The sequence below is a fragment of the Carex rostrata genome, chromosome 2 (genome assembly GCF_964058835.1).
Source record: "Carex rostrata chromosome 2, lpCarRost1.2, whole genome shotgun sequence".
Classification (NCBI taxonomy): domain Eukaryota; kingdom Viridiplantae; phylum Streptophyta; class Magnoliopsida; order Poales; family Cyperaceae; genus Carex; species Carex rostrata.
In genome coordinates, this window is record NC_135919.1 from 8918906 (window position 1) to 8943353 (window position 24448).

Here is a 24448-nt window from a genome sequence, read left to right on the forward strand (position 1 = left end):
CATAGTTTTAACCGAACCGATGAACACCCCTAGCGTCTCTAGTATTGGAAGGACCTCTACACTTTCTAGAACAACTTACTGAATAAACTGCATCTAAAGGATCCTAATCCAAAGGGGTACCAATGATATTAAAAAGGTTGCTAATGATCTATCACCCATTACATGTGTACTTTATTTCACTTTTGGTACCATTCATCCGAGAAATAATATATCCCTTCTTTTCAGGCTTATAAGCTGTTGCGAGACTTCTCTTTAAGAGAACACCTGGCACATACCAGTTTAGAAAGATAAAAGGATATAAAGCTTACTGTCTTGAATAATTGGATTTTAACCATATTGGATAGAAATACCATGCAGCTTGGATTATTGCTATCCAATAATATTTCACGTGACAATTCTAACTATACAAATTTACACAACATCTACAACTATACCACAACTATTTTGCTTAAAAAATGACTATCAGAAAGCTATACAGGCACCTAAGTTCCTAGTATACAAGGAGATTTGGTGAGAGCTTGTTCCCATCTGTTCCATCTAATGAGACCTGCATTAGTGTACACAAGTTTATTATTTTGATACATGTTTATGTAACAGACATCTCTGGTACAACTGGAGTCTGACCTAACCAAAAAAAAATTGGGTGGGTAGGAGGAGGCGGGGGGGGGGGGGGGGGGGGGGGGGTTGGTTTAATACCAAAAGAATATCCTCATCGGTGCCAAATGATTTGCGTGCTTCGTCTAGGCACTCCATGCTTACTCTTTCATACTTCCTACTAGAGCAAATCACAATAGTAAAAACCTTCCCATTTTATATATTTACCATCATAAAGTAATTAACCTATTCCAATAATAAACAACTGTAAGTTGCGCATTTATTATCATTGGCAAAATTGTATGCACCCGTTTTGCAAAATGACTAAAGAGAAACTTAACATATGACCCCACTAAAAACAGAAGAACAAAATTATTATGCCCAAAGAATACATGAGTAAACATTCATGCATCTCCCTTGATATTAGAAAAGGGCAATAGGTAAAACTAATAATGTGTAGAGGTTCCATGTAATGATTCTTGTTTGGCAAGTGTATAAAAGGTACATTTTCTATTGTGTTGGTGCATACATGAAACTAATCCATAATTGAGCCTCAAATTAGCATTTTCGCATACAAGACCTATCAAACAAATATACATGACGGTGGTGTCGTCGAACAATACAATATCAGGTATATTACGTAAAAGTAAAGCAAGGTAAATGAGTTTTACCGTGAGCTAGCGGGATCTCTAATTTCAAAGTCATTGGTACCAGCATCAAAACCACATATCACAATATAATGACCTGAATGACAAAGAGAAGAAACTAGTAAGAGCATCTCCAATCCAGCAATTGAAATTAATTGCTAAATTAGCAATTATGAAAATTTTAAAAATTAAGCAATCCACTCTTACATTAGTGCAATCAACCAAACAATTGAGAATTAAACATTTGACCAATAAGAATTAAACATTTGGCCAACTCATATTTAGAAAATGATTTCTTATTAAGCAATTATTTCTAACAATTGCTAAATAAGCAATAGCCATACAACCCAGCAATTACAAAAACAATTGACACATCAGCACAAGCAATCTATAAGCAATCACTGTTGGAGATGCTCTAAGAATAATAGTTGATGACTCAAATGCTATATACAAAAAGTAGGAAGGATCTTATGATGCATCAATATACATAATATCAAAGTTTGTGTTAAAGAGAATGATCATTCCTTCACCAAAGCATTCAAGATAAAAAATCTACCCCTTAATTGCTCAGACATAGTGGATGAGAAGAAGAAAATTTGTGTTGTGTGTGTGTGGGGGGGGGGGGGGGATATGAGTCTTTAGATTAGAGGATACAGACAAAGCATTTCTAGGGATGTGATGTTTTAAATTCAAGCATCCTACAGTCCAAAGTAGTTGGAAAACTCTCCTTGCAAAGATATACTGAAATAGGAAAAGCAATCTGTCATATTTCAGGTAAAATGTGCTCGATAAAAGAGATTCAAGTAAAATTAGGAGTGTGATTGGCAATGGTTATTTTGGCAGATTTCTGGCATGATCAATTAATTGAAGGGGTCTCTTTGGCCTATTTATATCCCAGGCATTAAAAACATATGCTATGAGCAAGATGTCAAGTTTTACTAGTTGCTTTAGAGTTAGTTTTTTGCATAGTTGGAGAAACAATGGTAGGACCAAAATTAATAGAATAGACGAGATTTGAAATGTATAAGATTCCTTCAAGTAAAAAGCTTTTTGTAGGCTTGTTATAAAAATGGGAAGTTCTTAGCTAAGAGAATTTAGTAAAAATAAGTTGAACTAGAGAAGCACAGTAATTCTTTCGTAGTGAGTTGGAAATTATTGACCACTTTCTTAGATGCGTCAATATAAGTTGCTCAGAACAGACTGTCTGAGTACAATAATTGCGATATTCACGCAAAAATGAAGCAGGATATAGTTTGATCAACATGCACCAAAAATGCTAGATCTTAGCAGCTTTACTCGTCTATGTGACTAAATATTATATTGGTGATTTAATACTACTTGGAAGAACATAATACACGAAGTTTAGCGCCAGATAACAAAGCACAGGTTCTGGGAAGTATGGATGAAACAAATGCCAATGAGTAACATAGCACAGGAGATATGCATGGAGGAGGTACTTTGCTTGCATTCAGAGCCTGATGCATTTGCAAGGAGCTTTGAAACAAATGCCCGATGATATTGTTTGTACATTGGCTTTATTTGTATGGTTGTGCAAATAAAGGAGGGAGGGACTTTCTGTAACTTTCGCAAAATTATTTCCCTAAAAATGTTAGTATGAGGTAAGATATTATTTACCAGCTTTTGTCTGTGTTGGTACTGGTTGGATTTGATTTGGGGAGTTCTATCAGTATGAGAGATATATGCTCATCACAAGTATGGAAGGATATAGTTTGTACCGGCACTACAGGGAAATTACGTACAAATGCGTACAACCTTCTTTTTCAAAGAAAATAGGACATTATGCAAAACAGATTTAATGTATAAGCTAGGATTAATAGGGGTACTGATATACAAGGTCAGACCAACTACAAGTTGACCTTTGCACCGCAAATATGCACCAGTGTCAGTATAAATTAGTTTACTACCAATTCACAGTATAAGAAATAATTTTGCAAAAATATAGCCACTAACCTATATACTCAGATGTCCCGTCTAAGTAATTGCCTGTTCCGTCATCCTTCCACGAGGAACTGCCCATTAAAGTTCAAATTCCAAACTATCAGTTCTACGAAGATCTGTGAAATTCTCCCTCTATAAGGCAGCAACAAATATTCTGAAAAAGGTAAAAATATGGGGATATTCATGTATACCCTTCAAAAATCTAAAACTTATGTATTTACCCCTTTAAAATTCATAACATCATGTTTACCCTTCTAAATTTCAAAAACCTCACAAATTAACCCAATTTACTGCCTTTTCTATTAAAACTCAGTTAAAATTTATAAGGTTCTCATTTTACCCTATATTTTACCCAATTCATAAAGTTCTAAAATGTTCAGTCTTCTAATTGGTCGGTTTCTGAAGACAAATGATTCATTTCTTTACTCGTGACACATGCATAGTGAAATTTAGACAAACGCTTCTGAGTGTGTTACAAGTAAGAAAATGATTTTTGTTCTCACAGCCAGTCAAATAGAAGACTGAACATTTCTTTTGAACAAACTACATATTTTTTATTTTTTTAATAAAGGATAATTGATTAGTTTATAAATTTAAAAGGAGTTCAATAGAAAAGACAATAAATTGGATAAATTTGTGAATTTTTAAAAGAAGGGTAAATAGGGCATTATGAACTTTAGAGGGGGGGGGGGGGGAATAAGTAATTTTGAAGTTTTTGAAGGGTATACATGAAATTGCCCCGTAAAAATATTCTTACTGTAGCTTAGTCTTGTCAACTAAAGCAATGGCAATGCAGCGACCAGAAAGCAGGAGAAGGGAAATGTCATGCACACTGATTGTTCTGCACTGTGAAGCACAAATATATTTGTTAATCAAATATACCATCCAGTAAGAATGAACACTAAAAATTGTAAATTAGTGAAGTGTGTACCTGTATACTAATCCCAGCATGGATTGCTTTTGCAAACAAGTCAATCACTCTTCCAGTGTCATCTTCTAATTGCTCCTATTAAATAAGCTTGACCATGTTAGAAAGAAGCCCAGTAGTTGATATTAAGGGATAATCAAATTGCTCACCTGATAAAAGCTTTGAGCTGAGTAACTTGGGTTCACACCAACAGTTACTGTTAAAAAAGAGAAATTCACTGAGAATTTGTGTAACAAGTATGCCAGATCAACCGTCCATATGCTGAAATTCAATAAAATATCCTGTCAAAACACTATATATAACTAATTTATAAATAGAGAAAGCTGAAGACCCTAAAATAAGCAAACAAATTTCAATCATTGGGCAACACCTCACTAACACTAATTCACTGCAATGCAATCTATGATTAAACAAAACAAGGCAAACCTAGTGGTAGAGCAGAATTCCTCAAGATCAGTAATGTCATAGCTGTCAATTCCAAGGGTTCTCAGCACCATCAGCACACACGCGAGTCCACAGTCCCAATTGCACATCTGCCTCACATGTGGTACCTAAATCCCCACAAAAACCAATCAATGAATATCATCAATCCAGATAAAATTTCAAATTTGCTACTGCAAATTACTAATGCAAAATCACTGACATCAACATGGTAGGCTCGGCAACTCGATGAAATTGAATTGTCAGGATCACACTCCTGTTTCTCTTCTCCTTCACCAATCATCTTGGCAAATTTATCTGAGATTACGCATAAAGGCCACATAACATCGTGCCGTTTGGTACCAGATTACTTAATTACATGCCACGATGAGGAATGCGGTGAATTAAGTGCAAGAACGCGTCAATGGAGAAATGAACGGGACATGGAATTCACCTCCTAAGGAACAAGCATAGAACGGCGCATGATACAGAGAAAGAGGCCGAGGCGAGCGCCGATTGTTCGTTTCTCTGCTGTTCCTGTCCGAGGAATTGCGTCGATTGAACCACCGTGGCAGAGCAGTTCAATAGAAGGGGGCGAGGTGAGCGCCAATTATGCGCCAGAAAAGGGGATTTATAATAATAAGAGATCGTAGTTTTCATTTTCAGACCTACCATGTCGCTGTTCTGCGTTAAAATGTGGTTTTCTTCTACATTTTTCCGGGTAAATGTTTTAACAGTTATTTTGACTTCATGCAGCGCGTATACTATACAATCAAAATATCGCTGCATATGTTAGTGCGCTGCACGACGCCAAAACAACTCTGTTAATTTCTTTACCCATTTTTCCCTCCCATAATGGAATTGATGAATTTGGGTCTGGTTTCTCTATTACATTTCTCCTGTATCCCTGGAACGAAGTCACTGAAAATTGGGTCCCACAATATTTTTTCGTCTCGCGTAGAATTTCCGTGGTCCAACATGTCGGGTGTTCTTGACAGATGTTCTTGAGAAAAATGTAACAGATGATCTGGATTTTTTCGTAGTGGGATTCTCAATTTACGTTTTGGACGACGTGGCGTGACAGCACCGGTCTCAATTCCAATTAACTTTTTAAAACTTTTGTATTCCTAACCAATAAGAGCATGCCACCAAATTTGTAAAAATGTCGTAAAATCAGTGCGTGCATACAAAGCTGGTTTTTTCCCAGAGGATCTGCCTGCTGTTGCGAATTGCGATAACGCATGGGCCCTCCGAATTCGTATCCTCTGAGATATCTCAAACTTTGCGTGACTTTATGAAAAATTCTAACCGTTATAAAAACGTTCTACACGACTCTCAAAGCCCACATGACACTGACCCCCTACATCATCCAGAATAGGCACCGGACACGTCGGTCACGCAAAAGTTGAGATATCTCAGAGGATACGCACTCTGGGCCCTCCCTCAGCTTCGAGAATAGCAGGGAATGATTTTAATCGAGTCCCGACAAAAGCATCCTGCATCTAGTTCCGGGTCGAAACAATCGACCCATGATCCGTTAGTGCTATGGTATCGGACCAAAGCAACACTGATTTAAGCTGTATTTTTTTTTATTCGAGATCTAAACTGTTTAAAATCAGACAAACGAAGATACTTTCTCTTATATAATATAGTTGCAACTTTCATTAATCAAATCTGGGTTAGACATTTTTTTTTTCAAAAAAATATAGTGCGATTTGTACAATCATGATTGTGAAATTTGGTTTGAAATAAATTATGCTTTTGTAAATATATGCAACTTTTTGTAAATATACATTCTGCAATGCTCAAATATGAATTTTGCATGTTTGAAAAATTAGTTTCAGGTGTTTAGGAACATGGTAAAAATTCATTTTGATTGGGTCAAAACACATAATAATTATCAAAAGAGTGAGGCTACGATACTATATATGGTGCGAATTGATCCGTACTATTGATTAATATTTGCATTTTTTAAATTTAAATACTCGATTTAAACTGTTCAAAATAATTTTCATATGAAATGTCCTTGCTAACTAAATTTTATATTTTATAGAATTTGTTTACTATTTTATATAGATACGTAGATAATTACTATTTTGAATGGTCTAGAACTTTTAGATCAAGTAGTTTTATATATACTAAAAAAATATAAAACTTTTTATATGAAAATCACGTTGAAATGTTAAGATCAATTATTTACGCTCTGAAAATAAAAATATTAATTTATAGTACGAATCATGCATATTACATTAGTACCATATCCTCGCTCTTATAAAAAATTGTGTTTAAGTTAAAATAAGTTTTATATATTATAATATAAATAGCATCCTATCTAATGGAAATTCCATAATTGTAAAAGTATATATATAGAATTTGAGGATTGAATTCTAGAAGCTTTCATGTCGGTTTCATGTAGGGCATAGGCGCATGTCGGTTAATTAAAAGCGGTGAAGTTAGGTTGCCTCCTCTAAACAGATTCGGATTGGGCAGATGGCTTATCACTATCAGTTATCGGTATAGTATTTATATTAGGTAGGAAATAGTCCTGAAACTGCAAAGCTCAGTGTTTGCTAGCATGTAACGGGTTATAAACAACTTCTATAATGTACCGTTGAAGCAGGACTGGTACAAGAAGTGTCACTGAAAATCTGATCAGTCAGACGCTATTGTGCGGCTTGATTGGAACGTGGGGAAGGCATAGCAATCCACAACACAACCGCCTCAATTTTAAATTCAGGGGGAATTTCATGTATACCCCTCAAAAACTTCAAAATTACATATTTCCCCCTCTAAATTTTTAAAATTACGCATTGTCCCCTTTAAACTTCAAAAACTCACAAATTTATCCATTTTATTGCCTTTTATATTATAACTCGTTTTAAATTTATGAAATACCTATTTTACCCTCAATTTAAAGCATAAAACACCCATCATACTTAAATTTGAATCACGAAGGGTTCCTCTACCATCAGAATTGTTTTAAGATATGTGTGCGCTAGGTTAGCACAAATCTTGAAACGAACATGCACGGATCTTGAAGCAAGTGCACATATCTTAATGCAGTGCATGAAGATCGGAATTGCTTTAAGATGTGTGCACTCTAGATCAGCACGAATCTTGAAGCAAACACTCACGTATATAGAAGCGACACGGACAGATCTTAATGCGATGTGCACGAATCGGACAATAGATGAACCTTTCAAATTCAAATTTGAGTTCAATTGGCATTTAATGCTTTTAATAAAGGGTAAAGTGGGTATTTTATAAAATTAGAATGAGTTTAATATACAATACAATAAAATGGGTAAATTTGTGAGTTTTTGAAGTTTAAAGAGAAAATATGTAATTTAAAAGAGTAAATTTCGCTGTAGTTCACTAAACTTTGTTATTTGTCACGAATTGGTCACTCAAGTTTGATTTGTCCCTTTTGAGTCACTTAACTTTGTTATTTGTCACAATCAAGTCCCTCTATACTTTTTCATCCAAAATTTTAACGGAATATATTAATTCCATCCAAAATATTAACGGAATGAGCATATTCCATCCAAAATACTAACGGAATTAGCATATTCCGTTAAAATTTTGGATGGAAAAATATAGAGGGACTTGATTGGGACAAATAATAAAGTTGAGTGACTCAAAAGGGACAAATCAAATTTGAGTGACCAATTCGTGACAAATAACAAAATTTAGTGACCTACAGCAAAATTTACCCAATTTAAAAATTTAGAGGGAGATACGTAATTTCAAAGTTTTTGATGGGTATACGTGAAATTCCGACGCTTATCCAAAGAACCAATTATGGAGCTGTCACAACAATCTTTTTGTTGTTATCTGATATAGAAAGAAAATATATAATTATTTTTTTGAGTAAAAAAAATTAAACACGATACCGTGCCTACAAGTAATCATTCAAAACCCCAACCAACCTTGTAACCTAGTATGATCCGAGTCGTGAACACACGCCAGATCGTTTTTTATTGGGATCGTTACCTGCCGACCAGCCCGATTCAATTAGGTCAGAAAAAGTCCGTATTGAGTTAGAAGAATTCTTGCCAACTGAGCCATGATTTTTAAAGAGGTCATCAATTTTTAAGTTACAGACTTAATTTTTTTTAGAATAAAAAGCACACACTGGACGAATGAATCTCCGAATATGTCACGGAGCGGTACGCATGTTGGTTATCTACCGTGATTATTTGCGTGTCATCGTCATTTTTCTAAAAATTTGACACGATGCGTCATGTCACGCAAAAGATCTAGTTACAGCACGGTACGTGGTCATATGAGTCACATGTAATTAAAACTGTTACATCTTTATCAAATGGTGAATATTCAATAAACTAATATTAATATAAATTATGATCAAATGATCGCACGAGTTACGCGGGTCATGTTTGGTCACAATACATTTAAGCACAGCGTGATTCACGTGGCGTGACTAACCCTTGACATTTTAATCATAACACAGTACAGTACGAAACTTAGTCACATTACAACACGACACATCACGTTTTTTCTACTTTAGCTAGATTAACGCTCGAAACAACTCTCATCATAAAATCATGTTCTTTCTTTTATTATATATTATTTGTACGTATTTGATATTACTTTAGGTGTTGATTAATTCTACATTTACGATTACTTTAGATTCAATTGAAGTAAGAAATATTTAATTTCTTATCAAAGAGTCTATTTGTTGGGTTTCGGGATAACTAAAACTGGTTTAGACTTAAGCTGCGGAAAGACTGTAAAACAAAAAGAGGAGGGTTCAAATGCCTCCATTTTTGTGCCTCCACTATGCCTCCATTTTTAAAAACTTTAATAATTCAAAATTTAAATCTTAAAAGTCAAAATAAAACCGTTGGATGTGATCTACATCATTTTATTTATGCATGTGCAAAAAATTATAGCATGTCAATTTTATTTTGATTGTCATCAAGAGCTTGTAAAAAACGCACTAATGTGGATGATTTCTAGACGTTGATTTTTGAACTTATTGATTCACATAAAAACAAAATTGGAATGTAATGATTTTTTATGAGCACATAGATAAAATAATATAGATCACATCTAACAGTTTTATTTTGACTTTTAAATTTTAAATTTTGAGTTATTAAAGTTTTAAAAAATGGAGGCATGGTAGAGGCACAAAAAATGGAGGCATTTGAACTCTCCTCAAACAAAAATTTTACTTCTAACTTAAGTCAAGAATTAAACGAGGTATGTCAGAAAACTTTTCAAGGCGGTCCACCTTCAGTATTCCTTTGACATCAAAACCCAATTTAATCCTTTTACAAATCTACTCCTTAATTGATTTCTAAAATATTAAATATATTTACCAATTAAATAGACTAATATAACATATTATACTTCGTTTCCAAATTTCAATTGGAATGCAGCCGACCAAGAAAAACGAATTTGGGGAACTGCTTGCCTCGGAGTATCAGATGTCTGATACCTCTATCGGTTATCCACCAGGACTAACCAGAGAGCGATTTATTTCTTTTGCCAGAAATACCGTAAACCGTGGAATTTTGCAAAAATACTATTCACCAAGAAAAGACGAAATAGTATTAGTCACGATCCGCTAGATGTTAATGATTATCACAAGCATGTGAGTCATATGCACCGCGTGCTTCGCAATAACACTATTCACCAATCCCGTGATCTCTAAACAACAACCGTAAAATGAGAAAGAGAGAAAATAGATTACCAAATCGATTCGGTATCAAGTGAATTAGTAACTTTCTCTCTACCCTCACCAGTCACCCCTCTATTTATAGGCATTTGACATGATGTGGAATACCCAAAATACCTCCATGTATGGCTGTTTTGGAGAGGAGGTAATCAAATTGGATTTTTGCACTTCGGCTCAAAAATCAATTTAATTCATTTGGGCTTTTCGGTTTGGGCTTTTAATTCTAATTAAAGCTTTAATGCTAATGGACTTTCGGCCCATAATTTAAATTCATAATTAACAATTAAAATTCAAATCAAATATATATAATTATCATGTACAATTATATTTCTTTCGGTTGTTGTTTCGGTAACTTTTATACAACGTAACGTGTACGTTTATAAATTAACATTTTATTTTTAAAGATCGAGAGTTTTCTAACTAAATAAAAGAGAAAAAGAGATGTAGCACAGTTGGGTTAGAAAACGAGATTGATTTGAATCTATTGTCTGTCCTATGAATAGATTGATTTGAATCATTCGTTAAAATTGAAAAAACGAGAACAAAATAATATATTTTAACAACAACTTAATTTCAGTGGTATCAAGTCCATTTTATATTATAAGATTTGAAATAGGAGAAGCCATCCTTACTGGTTACTAGACATTTCATTTCATCACTAAAGTTTCCATTTTATATTATAAGATTTGAAATAGGAGAAGCCATCCTTACTGGTTACTAGACATTTCATTTCATCACTAAAGTTGTTTTTTATGTGCAACATTAGAAGCGGGGTAAGATTTCTGAACTACGAGGATCAAACATATAAATATATAAAAAAATTATGTTAAAAATAGAAATCAATTTACAGTACTAATGATATTTTCATCTAATTTATACAGATAATCAACATAAATATAAAAAAAATTATAAAATAATGAGAGTCAATTAACCTCCATTCATACAAATTAAATCCATCTCTGAGTAACATATATAGAAGCGGAGTCTTTAAATTGGGAGCAACTTTTTTTCTTTAGAAATGACAATTTGCTTTTTGCATCTCCATTACAACAAATTGAGGAAGTTTGTTCCCAACAAAATTGCTATCTGGAATTTGGCTTTCTAAAGAAGGCCTGTTTAAATCAACCAATATAAGTGCAGTTTGGTAATGGTGTAGGATGTTACCTGTATTAATTTGTGAAAACTTATCTAATCCTTCAGTTCCTCAATTCTATAAATATGCTTGGATTAGTCCTAAATTTTTTATCTTAGTGCAATTAAGGCATAATTAACTCATCTGAGTATCATTGGTACTAGAAAGCACCAATAGCCACTTTCTTAACCACAAATGTGAAGCTAAGCATCAAATATATTTAAATATTTCTTTTTTATGTTTATATTTTGTTGAAAGGGTTACATCTGAAATTTGGAAAATAGCCTGCCAAAGATATAATTGATCATAGTAATACATGTGTTTGACTGCAAAAACTAAAATTGATCATCTGCATTGATGTTGCATCAGCAACTTTTTAGAAAATGAACAAGCACCTATCTAACAAAGTAATATATATCAAAATTGCAAGAGTTGTACAGCTGTGAACATAACAAACTAGAAGTCTAGAACATCAGAAAAACAACATTCTTTACAGTTTAGACCCTAATTTATACATACTAAGCCATGTTCAAAGAGCTAAATCTAAAAATACATCCTATAAGATGAAGCCTCAGTTGGTCATCCTTTCCTATAAGACCTTTCTTCAAGGTTGGAGTTGGTATCAAGTCTGAGTTCACCTCCCTGGTTATTCAAAATTCAAAGCACAACAAATTTATTCTGCCGATAATTAAATGATATACAAAACAAGTTATACCATACCGCCCATGTATTTGCACATATTGACTGATACGTAGATGCTTAATGAAACTAGTGTCAGTTCTAAGCTCTGACGATTTAAGTCAGAGACAAACGAAAGCTTGAATGATAGATTTGCTTCTTGTATCACTTTGCTTGTTGTTTCACATTCCAGATCTGTTATATGACAACAATTTTAGATGACATTGATTCATAGTTCAGATTTTTTTTTTTTGGGTCAATTTCAATACTAGCTAACTCATCCCCTTTTTCTTTACTAATTAAGGTATATCAATGATTTCGTGTCGGTACCTATTTGCAGCTGATATCATGACAAGGTTTTGGTTTCATATGTGCAATGACTTGCACAATCCTTCAACAATATCATCTGCCATTTGAACCAATTTCTCTGCTAGAAACTGTTAACAAAAGGACAAACAAAATATGCCTATTATTATCTTGTTAACAAGCACCTATCTTTTCATGAAAAACAAAAGAAGACAAAAGATGTACACAAGTTAAAAGAAGGCAAGATCGTCTAATAGATGATAGAAGTTAAAAAGAAAATTCATGAAAAAATTGAAGTATAAAGGTACAATGCACCTTGTATGTAGCATAGTGTGAGAGATAAGTTCAGAACCAAATTCATTTTTCCCTTTCAATTAGCCAATGTTTAGGTTCAAATAATCATGTTTGACATAGTTTGTACACAATCACAATTGACAATATACAATAATACAAAACTATGTAATAAGATTACACTAAATAAATATAGTCAGTACAAGACAGAGTTTAACCAATTTAGCTTATTTACTAAAGTTACAATTGGAAAAAAAATTAAAACAATTATAAAAAGATAATTAAATAAATTTATAATGTTCAACAAGGATATCTAAATTCTAAACAACAAACTTTTGAAAGGTAAATTCATGACATGAGGGATGATCATTTGTTTTATCCAGATGAAAATAACTAAGAACTGAGAACAAAACAGATAACACATCCTCATATGTCTTAGGCAATGCAACAAACACCTTATATTCACTCCTTTGTGCTGCCATCAAAACCAAACTAAAAGAGTAGCAACAACTTGATCTGAAGCATATATCTTAATATCTATTTGATAGTCAACTCATCTTGACACAAATGTAGAGAGAAACCCGATGAATTTGGTAAAAGAACTTTTTCCTTGCATTGCTACTGATCCGACAACAAGAGAGATGGAATTGGGGTTGCTCACACGGGTTGAGAACGGAGGCACGCACGGTGTAGCTACGATCGAGGAGGAGCTTGAAGAGCCACAGCACAATGTAACCAGAGGCACCAGCCGAAGAGCGCACGGTGCCTTCCACTTTCTTCTTTGTTCCATAGCGGTCTCGGAGAACAGAAAAAACGGAGGAGAAGAACAGACCGGGAGAAAAAGAAAAAACGGGTATAAGAACGAGTACGAAAAAGAATCCGTTAATCAAGCGAAAAAATTAAAATTAGATCAAACGCTTGTTTTGGTCATCGGACTCAATTTGGATCCGATGGCCATCTGATCCAAGCTACTCCCCTTTAAATTAGGTTCAATAATTAAGTTTGCACTCTTTTCAGATGTCGGTGGTATTATAATGTTATTAAATCGGAATATTTTGTCAAGAGATTTTTATTGAGACAATTAATTGCATCAATAAGGTTGGATCTAAACCGTCCTGTCGTTGTCAAATAATATGTACGGTTTAGATTCACGTAACTATTTAAATTTAGGAAAAATTATGAGAATGTCACTCCAAAGTTAAAAATTGTTAAAATGTCATTATAAACTTGGTTATTTGTAAAATTGCCATTTATACTCTATTTTTATACTATTTTGATATACATATTTCTGTATTTCCAATTTTACCCTTTATACAACTAAATTTATTTTGCCGCTGCAGTTCACAAACGCCTCTTCTTCATTTCACCTACGATAGTACAACTGGAACCCTCTCCCTCGCATTCGTCTCCACCCCTGGTTCCTCTTCGGGTTGGGTTGCATGGGCGAAACTCCTCTATCTCCGCCTGGATCAACGCTCGTCGATCAGTCTCGCGTTGGCCTCACCTCGGCCTGTGCCAGTGGTCATCTCTCCTCCGCCTGTGCCAGTGGTCGTCTCTCCTCCGCCTTGCAAGGAATCAAAAGAGCACCATGTAAGTCTCTCTCTCCCTCTCTATCATAGGTGAGTGAAAAATCTTGGTATTTTTGTTGAACTGAGTGAAAAAATGTGCTTTCTACAGTTACACGGAGTCACAATGGAAATGCATCTAAAAATGGAGAAATTGCTGAAAATGGTAAAACCAGGCTGTCAGAAAATGAAGAACATATGAAAAAAAAAGACTGGTATGTATTTCTTTGTTATAGCAATTGGTGGATACAAACTGTTTAACTGAATTTTTATAGGAAAAATTGCAGTTATGAGTACCATGCCCTTTGAACATTGGGTCATGTCTAGGAAAAGGGTACCAAATTTGAAAACCAATTTATTTGCTACATCTGATCCGAATCAATCAATCAATCAAATAATTAATTAATTAATTAATTAATCTGTTTGTTTGTTTATTTATATATTTATATATGCATATTTCTTTGGTTATTATATTGCCTAATTAAGGCTATTTAGAGCTTAGCTAGTGCTTGCAAACCATTTAAACTACATAATTCTTGAAAATCCAGTTCTGTTACAATTTCACACAATGTATCTGTCTGGTGATACCAGTAACAGCAGGGTAACCAAAGATATCCCATAACTGGTAGTGTTCTTTCACAATGCAGTTATAACTGAAATGAACGATTTGTGGATATATGACAAGGATTGAAGAGGTGAAGAGGCCACTAAAGAGGTAGGTTTCGAGCCTTATGTGAGGATGAATTTTTCTAGTCAACAAGCGGATACGATTTTTACATTGCGTATGGATACCTATAGCAGAATTTAACAGGATTCAGAACTAATGCCAGCATCGAGTGACCCTTAAATTTATTGAGTTCTAAATTGTTTGCACGAATTTCAATACAAATGAAAAGTTTGAGTTCTGACTTCAAATAAAATTTGTTCTTTCTACAAACCCAATTATTTGTAATCATTAATACAATCAAACAGAATGTCTCCAGTTCTGAAAGATATTCTCAGTTTTACCAGTAAACCTATTAATGACCATGGAAAGCTGTATAGCTAAAAATGTATTTTTTTTTTACCTTGACTTTATACTAAATTAATTCGAATGTTTAAAATTTTCACATGTAAACGCATCACTCACAAAGTAGGTGGATTTTAATAGTTCGAATTCGTCATTTGAAGTCAGTTTAACGGATTTTAGACTTGAGTTTCCCAAGGAACTTAATGAACTTAACAACACCCTAGTTCTACTCGAAATATAATTCTCAGTTTTACCGGTAAACCTATTAATCATGAACCACGGAAAGTTGTATAGCTAACAATGTACTGATTATTTATTTATGAAGTGTCTTATAAATTTGTCGGCGCGTCTCCCGCTATTCAAAATTTCAAACTACAAAAGAATATTATAATTTTGAATATGGCAGATCGAGCAAATTAATAACGAGTTTGGCTAGTATAACATCAGTGTCATTTCAATTTATATACCAACTCTAAAACCTATCAAATCGACTTCAAACGGTGAATTCAAACCGTTCAAACCGATCTACTTCATTAGTTGTGCGTTTACATGCAAAATTTATAACTTTTCGAATTTATTTAGTATTAAGGCAAGCGGTTAAATGTATGAGTTTTTAAGTTAATTTTAATACATTAATTTTTCAATATTTTTACCGCTTGATTTGATACTAAAATAACTCGAAAATATAAAAAATTTGTATGTAAACGCGTCACTCATAATGTAAATCGGTTTGAACGGTTTAAATTAGTCATTCAAAGTCGATTTGATAGGTTTTAGAATTGATATTATATAAGCTGAAATGACACTAATTTTATATAGGTCAAACTCATTAATAACATTCACCTTTAAAAATAAATAAATAAAACACTGCCAAGGGTTCTGTATAATAAATACAAGGTTGCACGTTATTCATGGATGTGTTCAAGTTTCAACGCTACACACGCTATTCCATTTGCCGTTTATTTTCACCATAGCAGTACCAGAAAAAAAATCATGACATTAAATTCAAAATATATTTTAAAATCTAGCAAAATTAACAACGTTTTATCTTAAAAAATTAATTACCAACGTTTCGTTAAAAAACGTTTTGTTTTGTATATTCACTACTACACAAATGGTCATTTTACACTGCACATTGTACACGGATTTGACAATTTATATAAAAAACCGTGTAAATATTGCAATTTTTTGGGTGCTTGGAATATCTGTGGGATCTCTACACGGATATTTATTAAAGAATCAGTGTAGAAAGTCGTGAGAGAGCTACACGGACGTTTATTAGGAAATGTACATGGCTTATTGTTTAAATAACAGTGTAGAAAGCCTTGAGAGAGCTACACAGATATTTAATTAACGAACCGTGAAGAAATGTAGGAATTGTGCACGGATGTTTGTTTAAACATCCGTGTAGAAAGCCTGTGAGAGCTACACGGACGTTTAATAAAGAGCCGTGTAGAAAGGCTGCACTTGTACTCGGTTGTTTGTTTAATTAACAGTGTAGAAAGCCTTGAGAGAGATACACAGACGTTTAATAAAGAGCCGAGTAGAAGGTTATTTTAGGGTTTTTGGTTATATAAAAAGGCCTTCATCTTCGAGAGCCGTTTTGATCAATTTACATTGAAAAAAAAATCTCTCTGTATTATGATCATTTCAGAGCTGGATGAAGAATTAGATGAAGAGGTGGATGAAGGTCATTTCAGAGCCGGATGAGGCGAGATCGTCCGACTCTTCATATGAATTTTGTTTAGGGGTTTTGGTATTCTTATTTTGAAAATTCTATGTTTTGGAAATGATCTGATTTTTAAATGGCTAGCAAAAAAAAAAATCCGTGTAGAAAGGTATTTAAATATTAAAAAATAAATAAATAAAACAAAATAAGAGATATACACTGACATTTAACTAAAGCTCGTGTAGAAATGTATTTAAACATTAAAAAAACATTAAAAAATTAATACAAAAAATAATAAGAGAGCTACACGGACATTTAACTAAAGTCCGTGTAGAAAGGTGTTTAAACATTAAAAAAATATTAAAAATAAATTAATATATAAATGAAAATAAGAGAGCTACACGGACATTTAGCTAAATGTCCGTGTAGAAAGGTATTTAAACATTAAAAAATATTAAAAAAATAAGAGAGCTAGACGGACCTTTAGCTAAATATTCGTGTATAAAGGAATTTAAACATTAAAAAAATATTAAAAAAATATTAGTAAAAAAAAAAAATAAGAGAGTTACACGGACATTTAGCTAAATGTCCATGCAGAATAGTAATCGTAGACGGCTTTTTTATGTAAGAATCCATGTAGCTCGGTTATGGAGAGAGCCACTGTCAAGGAATTGTACACTGCTGTTTATGTAATAATCCGTGTAGCTATCAGTAATTGTACACAGGTAAATATCCGTGTGTAAATATTCAGGAATTTCTACACCCTCGCATTCCACGCGGCAGGAAAATCCGTATAGCTCGTCTGTTTATGTCCGTGTGCAATCACTTATTCTGCAGTAGTGATTTGAAATTGGATTAATTATAGACAGACTTTATCATAAGTCGGACTTAAACCATCTTATCGGTTTTGAGATTCGTACAAACGATTTATAACTCAATAAATTTAAACAGTTCCATAATTTTGAACTGCCTGTGTGAATTTTAATATTCATCAGATTATTTTGATCCGACTTTATCCAAAACTATTTGGACAAAAACCCCTCACTTATTTCCTACTCCGATGAAGAACAAATTTTGTTTTTTATTAGATAAAAATGTGTTTGGCATAACGAATTTTTTTGACATAGAAATTATTAAATAATGATAAAGGAAAAGAGAAAATTAATTTTGTTATTACTTTCATAGAATTATTGAGGCTATATATTATTTCCGATTCAAAACTTATATCAACAACAGTGAGAAAATTCATGTTTTTAAATTAGTATTTTTATTTTCTAGTGAGAAAATTAATTTTGTTGAATGACATGTTAATTTGTTCAATTATTTGAATTAGTAATCAAATTATATTATATTGATAATCGATATGTTTAATATTCAATTTGTATCTGTTTAATTAATATCCCATCTATATCCATTTATTATCTGATACATATGTATTTGTTTGTGTATCTAACAATACGCATGCATATCAGAAAAATAAAAATGAATATGTAAATAATTTTAACACCGTCAATTTGTATTTGATCTGATGTTCATCAGACCTATTATAGTTTAATGGACTCAATTATTGTCTAATTTACATTAACATTGTATACGCTCTGTTTTACAACCCATACATATTTATTTCAGTCTTTGTACATATATATTTTAATACGGATTAGACAGTGTTAGAACTTATTAGATTCGCACTAATAAATAAGTTTTAATAATAAATTTTTTGAGTTAAAATATACCTGAATCGTCCGATTAGCTTCAAAATTCGTGCGAATTAGATCCACACTAATATTAAAGACCTCTATATTTTAAATGAATGTGAATGGACTCAGTTTACAATCGGATGACTGATATATATTAACTCAAAAGACGCTTTTTGAGTTAAAAGCAGACGATGCAGACTCATGCTCATGAGACTGGGTTCAAATCAGCTGAAATGAAATTCCATATGCATGAACAGTATTCCTAAAATTTCAAATTCAACCGTTGAACTATTTTGAGATACGTGCACAGAAAAACTAGTTATTTTGAGATGCGTGCACAGAAAAAGTTAGACGGCTGAATTTGAAATTTCAAAAATTTCAGAATTACTGTTCACGCATGTGGGATTTCAGATAATTTGAATCCCATGAGACTTGCTCCGTTCTCTTAAAAACAAAAGAATATGTATTCACGTGGGGGGGGGGGGGGGGGACACTTCTGGTGTCGCAAACTGCATGCCAGACGCGTTAGCAATCCGCAGTGGGCAAGCATCTTCTACGCGCCACATCGTTTGGATCTAATTACATTTGTCCTCAATATCCCAATTTTATAAATCGTCTGACATGTTAATTGAGAATTCGATCGTCAGAATTTTATAGAGTATAAACATGTTGCATTGCATCAAGTTTCTCGGTAGCCACTACTAAAGCTTTAAAAGAACGAGGAGGGTTCAAATGCATCATCATTTTGGTACTCTAATATATTTTATAATTTTCTTAAAAAATGATTTTGTATCTATTTTTAAAAATAGTAAAAAAATTCTAAAAAATATAAAATTTGGTCTCCAAACATATTTTATTATGAATATCATATTGAATGGTACAGATTGACTGTTCGGACTTTGAAAATAGAGATAAAGAATGTAGTCTATGTGGAGCATATTGGAGCACCAAAATGATGGTGCATTTGAACCCTCCTAGGGGTACGTTTGGATGAAACAAAGAATAGCTCGGAATAACTTGCTAACCCTAAATTCGGAATAGCCGCTAACTCAACATTTCATAGGAATAGCGGAATAGTAGCTAGTCCGAGCTATTCCTTACGTTGAGAATAACGTTTTCTTTTTACCCAAACGTGAAATAGTGAGAATAGCTTTTTAGGAATAACAGTTATTCTTGTGTCATCCAAACGTACCCTAAATATATATAGATAAATAGATAGATAGATGGGCTATGGTGCATTGCAATGCATGGGTACCCTTGTGTATTGGACTATAAATCACGGATTCAAAGTCCAAATGACCGATCCAAACCGTTCATCTTATTCTCCATATTAATATGTGCTTGGAGACCAAATTTTACATTTTTTGAATTTTTTTTACTATTTATTAAGCCACTTTGAAAATATGAAAATATGAATTTATAGTCCAATGCACAAGGGTGCCCATACATTGCAATGCACCATAGCCCACTCTCTCTCTCTCTCTCTATATATATATATATATATCGCATCGGGTGGTCAGTAATGCGATTCGAACTGTTAAAGCAAATTCACGAATAACTTTTCATCATATCTCTTACGATTACCCTTGGATTGTGTAAAAATTAGTGTAAATATAGGTAACTTTTAGTTAGTGGTTGAAAATAGTATTAATTCGAGTAATTTATAAATAACACTAGTTTTGGACTATTCAAATTAGTAGAAATGTCATTTAAATTGTATATTTAAAATAGCAATAAAGAAAATAAATAAATAATAATTAAACTAATGTAATATTTAAATTAATATTATATTATATTACATTTAAACTCATATTATATTACACTAAACATTTAAACTAACACTATATTACATTTAATATTTAAATAAATATTATATTATATTTAATCTAATAGTATATTACATTTAAACTAATATTATATTTTTGAGCTAATGAAATTTGTTAATTTGTGTTTGGATCATCAAGGTTTGAGAATAGTAGAGCTAATTCAAACGCACCTTTAGAGCATTTACATCATTGGTATTATTGGAGTTTCTAATAAGATGTGGCAAATTCTAATTCAGTTTCAAAGAGGTGGGAGAATTTCTTATTTAGAAACTATGCATAAAAGTTTCTTATCAATAAACTGTTTATAAACTCCACGCTGACCAAATTATTGGCTCAAATTATTTATTAGTTTAATTTTTTTAATTTTTATAAAAAAGCCAAAGTATGTTATAATAAATTCCTTTTTAATTTATTACTGACATAGTTTAATAGAAACTCTAAAATTAATTTTAAAGACGAGAGAAATTAGAAATTTTGGAGTCTTTATTTTTAAAAGTAATTAAATAATAACTTATTTGACATGTTGGAATCTCTACAATTCGAGCTGAACGGTTTAGATTTTGTGCACTCCATTGAAATACTTTACTGGATGTGAAGTTTGTCTATTGAACCGTCCACATTTTCATGAACGGCTTCTGATTAAATAAGGATGGTTAAATTATCCGGAGATTGGATACTGCTGGCGATACCCGGTGTTTGACAAACTGGAGGAGATAAAAATCTACTGTTTGTAAAGTTGACCAAGCTCGTGCCGTCCATTTGATCTTGTCGTCAAGTTGTATAGTTGTACTCCTCTATCCAGTCATTTCCACGTGAATTCATATAAACTAAAGTAACACAAATTTTGTGTTTATATTGGGACCGTCAGATATTTCTATCACGAATTTTAACGAAATCCTCCATTCTGCCTTTGTCCAGATTGAATCAGATTCGGATCGGACGGTAGCAGAATAAACTCAAAATTTGAGTTACTTCAGAATATTTGGATTCTTTCCCCGTGATGTGTTGTTATCTGAAACTGCCATTTGTTTGAAATAATATTGCACAAGGTACCTCACCGTTTGAGTTTGAATGCTGTACGTCTGTTAAACAACACGAATCAAAAAGGATCCCGTGATTACAGGTTCGACCTCAAATTATGAGGTAATGCAGAGCATCGGATGCTCATTCACATTCAATTCTTTGCACTATTTATTTCCAGTCGCATCCCACTTTCCCTTTCTAGTTTCTACCTTCTTCTCACACTACTAAAATATCAAAGAAAGAACCGAGCAAGTGAGCAAGAGAAAATGTCTGGAGCGAAGAAAATCGGTGTGGCAATGGATTTCTCCAAGACTAGCAAGAAGGCACTGGACTGGACCATAGACAATCTGCTCAAAAAAGGAGATACGCTGGTCGTGATTCACGTCATGTCTTCGAAGCACGTCGACGAGAGCAAACACTCTTCCTGGATCAAAACAGGCTCCCGTTAGTTCCATCTTTCTTTCCTCTTTTCCCTTAGACTGATTAATCTTCTATTTATTTGATTTTTGATCGATCTGTTGTTTTATGAAAGCTCTCATCCCGCTTAGCGAGTTCAGAGAGCTAGAGGTGATGAAGCATTACGATCTCGAGCCTGACATGGAGGTGCTTGACATGCTTGACACTGTCTCCCGTCAGAAAGAGGTAGATCATTAGATCGATCCCCTTTCCCTCCCAAATTATATCTTATATTGGCGATCTGTGTCTTTATTTTAAATTTTGCATTAAATCAAAATAAATAGGTGACTGTTGTTGCGAATCTGTACTGGGGTGATGCGAGGGATAAGCTGTGTCAGGCTGTGGAGGATTTACATCTCGATTCGATTGTCATGGGGAGCAGAGGTCTCGGTCCTCTGCAGAGGTAATTCTTATTTGAATAATTGGTTTAAATATTTTATTATTAGAATTTAGGTTTTGGTGTTTGCTGTGAACGTTCTCTGTACAAGTTCATTAAGTACAAAATTAGAGAGTACCAGTTGATTTTGCATGATGGATTATTCTGTGGAGTATTATCCATTAGGAAAGGGATAATTTATAGAACACGAATTTTTTTTTTTTTTTTTTTTTGGGGGGGGGGGGGGTGGGGGGGTTGATCGGTTTGTGGTGTAAGAAAGGAATTTATTTATTTTGGGGTTAATCTTCAACAGAAGAATTGCTAATACAAAAGTTAGCTGGTAAAATTGAGTCTTTTTGGAAGAATAAAATGTTTCGTTTGATATAATACTTTGGGAGCATCACACACACCCTGTAAATTTAGTTAGTTAACCCCAAATTTCATTTTTACTATTAACTCATAAGCTTCCAATTTTTGCCAATAGCCCCTGAATTTCCATGATATCTATTAATACAGTAATACTATTAATCTTTGAAAGAGAATGCCTATATACCCATGACTTCTTTTAATTTGTCGAGAACAAATTTAGTGATAGCATCATGCATATATGTTATTGTTTGAATGAGTCTCACCTTTCTACGGGAAGATGTAGGTTCAATTTCCACAAGAAATATCTAACAAAAATGGATGTTGGAGTTGACGATATCCTTAATTAGAAAAAAAAATATATTATTGTTTGAAACAGTGGATAATTCTTCAATCACCAATCTAAAATAGTGAATATTAAGGTGGTGTCTAAAATGAAACATTCATGACATCAATTTGCAAATAGAGAACAAGTTTGACCCAGAAAATTAATAATGTTGTTATCAGAAGGATCATAAATGACAAGTTGTTTACCAAAAGGATTCAAACTCAAGATCACTGTCCTCTCTAATGCCCTTTATTTGTAGTATTACCACAACACTATTTCATCAGTTTATTCATTTTGATCATGTCTCCAATAAGTGGCGCAAATGGTACTAAAAATATATCTAATTTATCACCGTTCTTTAAAGTTTTAAAAGAACTATTTTGATCCTTAAAATTTCAATTTTTATCATATTGTTTTTTTAAAAGAAAAATATCTCTGTGTCAATTTGTAATTGGAAATAATGTTGATTATTAAATGTGGAAGCAAGCCGACTTGGATACTAATATGATTATTAAATGGATACTGGCATTGATACATGAGTCATTATAAATTGGTTGCAAATTATTTACATCGTTATCTTAAAAGTTATCATAACATGGATCTTAATGTGAATTGACATTTAGCTTCAACCAATAATAGCAGGACCAATTTTGTATTTATTTAAGACTTCAATGATTAATCCAACATGAAAAATAAGGAATACTTGAAGGACCACTTTGTATTTACTCCATGCTTATCTATTGCGTCAGTGTCAATCTGATCTTGGTCCCCTTTGTATTGTATGCAGGATTTTGCTTGGAAGCGTGTCAAACTATGTGCTCACAAATGCTACATGCGCAGTGACGATTATTAAAGATGTGCCCTCTGACAAGTGATTTCTTGGAGATATTTTCTGATGTCATTTGGAGAATATCTTGAAATAATAAATAGGATACTGAATTTCCTTACCTATGTTGAAACTTTTGTACTAGACTATATGATATTGGTTTGTTTTAGATGTGAGAAGACTTGCAAGAAAAGAGAAAAACAAAAACTATAGTTTTCCTTTTGTGCTGTTTGTGATATTTGTCGGTGTTCACATTATTAGGCTGTTATGTTGCATAGATACGGGTATCGGATCGGATACGATACGGCAATTTTAAAAAATCTAGTATACGATACGTCTATTATATATATATATATATATATATATTATTTTTTATTATTTTATATATTGCATTTAAAAAATCATAACAAGTCTAATTAAAAAGGTAAAATATATCACAAAGTCTAGTTAACTGAATAATGTTTTAAAAAGTTAAAGGACAACATAAGCATAGAATAAATAATATAGTTACCAAATTGAAACATAAGCGAAACATTGGCGGAGTGGTTAGACATTTTGACCAAAATATGCAAGACCCCAGTTCGAATCACGGACATTGCAGAAAATTAGCGTTGGTACATCGCGGTTCACAGGTGCGGAAATGGTTCACGG

General features: G+C 33.0%; 2 protein-coding genes across 5 annotated transcripts; one reads left to right on the plus strand and one right to left on the minus strand.

Moving 5' to 3' along the window:
- Window positions 1–308: 308 nt before the first annotated feature.
- LOC144573104 (guanylyl cyclase 1) lies at window positions 309–5221 on the minus strand. Of its 4 annotated transcripts, XM_078322794.1 has the most exons (9): window positions 4772–5221; window positions 4555–4679; window positions 4278–4389; window positions 4132–4206; window positions 3958–4046; window positions 3213–3271; window positions 1266–1338; window positions 697–772; window positions 309–547 (listed from the first exon to the last, which is right to left on the minus strand). In XM_078322794.1, exons 1-9 carry the CDS (start codon window positions 4889–4891, stop codon window positions 491–493), a joined length of 786 nt encoding a protein of 261 aa, XP_078178920.1. In that variant the 5' UTR covers window positions 4892–5221; the 3' UTR covers window positions 309–490. The 4 variants fall into 4 exon arrangements, 3 of the variants coding, with proteins under 3 accessions (XP_078178920.1, XP_078178923.1, XP_078178930.1); XM_078322797.1 differs by lacking the exon at window positions 697–772; XR_013517882.1 differs by lacking the exons at window positions 309–547; window positions 697–772 and adding an exon at window positions 1798–1982 and having other exon boundaries at window positions 1299–1338.
- A 16415-nt stretch (window positions 5222–21636) lies between these two features.
- Window positions 21637–24019, plus strand: LOC144573123 (universal stress protein PHOS32-like). The gene is made up of 4 exons (XM_078322814.1): window positions 21637–21889; window positions 21978–22087; window positions 22186–22304; window positions 23759–24019. The coding sequence occupies exons 1-4, from the start codon at window positions 21712–21714 to the stop codon at window positions 23844–23846; spliced, it is 495 nt and encodes a 164-aa protein (XP_078178940.1). The 5' UTR covers window positions 21637–21711; the 3' UTR covers window positions 23847–24019.
- The last annotated feature ends 429 nt before the right edge of the window (window positions 24020–24448 follow it).

Bases quoted from the DNA above. Each gene is read 5' to 3' on its own strand.
- LOC144573104 (XM_078322794.1), bottom strand. From the start codon at position 4,891: ATGTGGCCTTTATGCGTAATCTCAGATAAATTTGCCAAGATGATTGGT. The intron at 4,680-4,771 runs GTCAGTGATTTT...GTGGGGATTTAG, and splicing joins GCCGAGCCTACCATGTTGAT to GTACCACATGTGAGGCAGAT. The intron at 4,047-4,131 runs GTACACACTTCA...TGTGCTTCACAG, and splicing joins ATGCTGGGATTAGTATACAG to TGCAGAACAATCAGTGTGCA.
- LOC144573123 (XM_078322814.1), top strand. From the start codon at position 21,712: ATGTCTGGAGCGAAGAAAATCGGTGTGGCAATGGATTTCTCCAAGACT. The intron at 21,890-21,977 runs GTTAGTTCCATC...GTTTTATGAAAG, and splicing joins CTGGATCAAAACAGGCTCCC to CTCTCATCCCGCTTAGCGAG. The intron at 22,305-23,758 runs GTAATTCTTATT...TATTGTATGCAG, and splicing joins GGTCTCGGTCCTCTGCAGAG to GATTTTGCTTGGAAGCGTGT.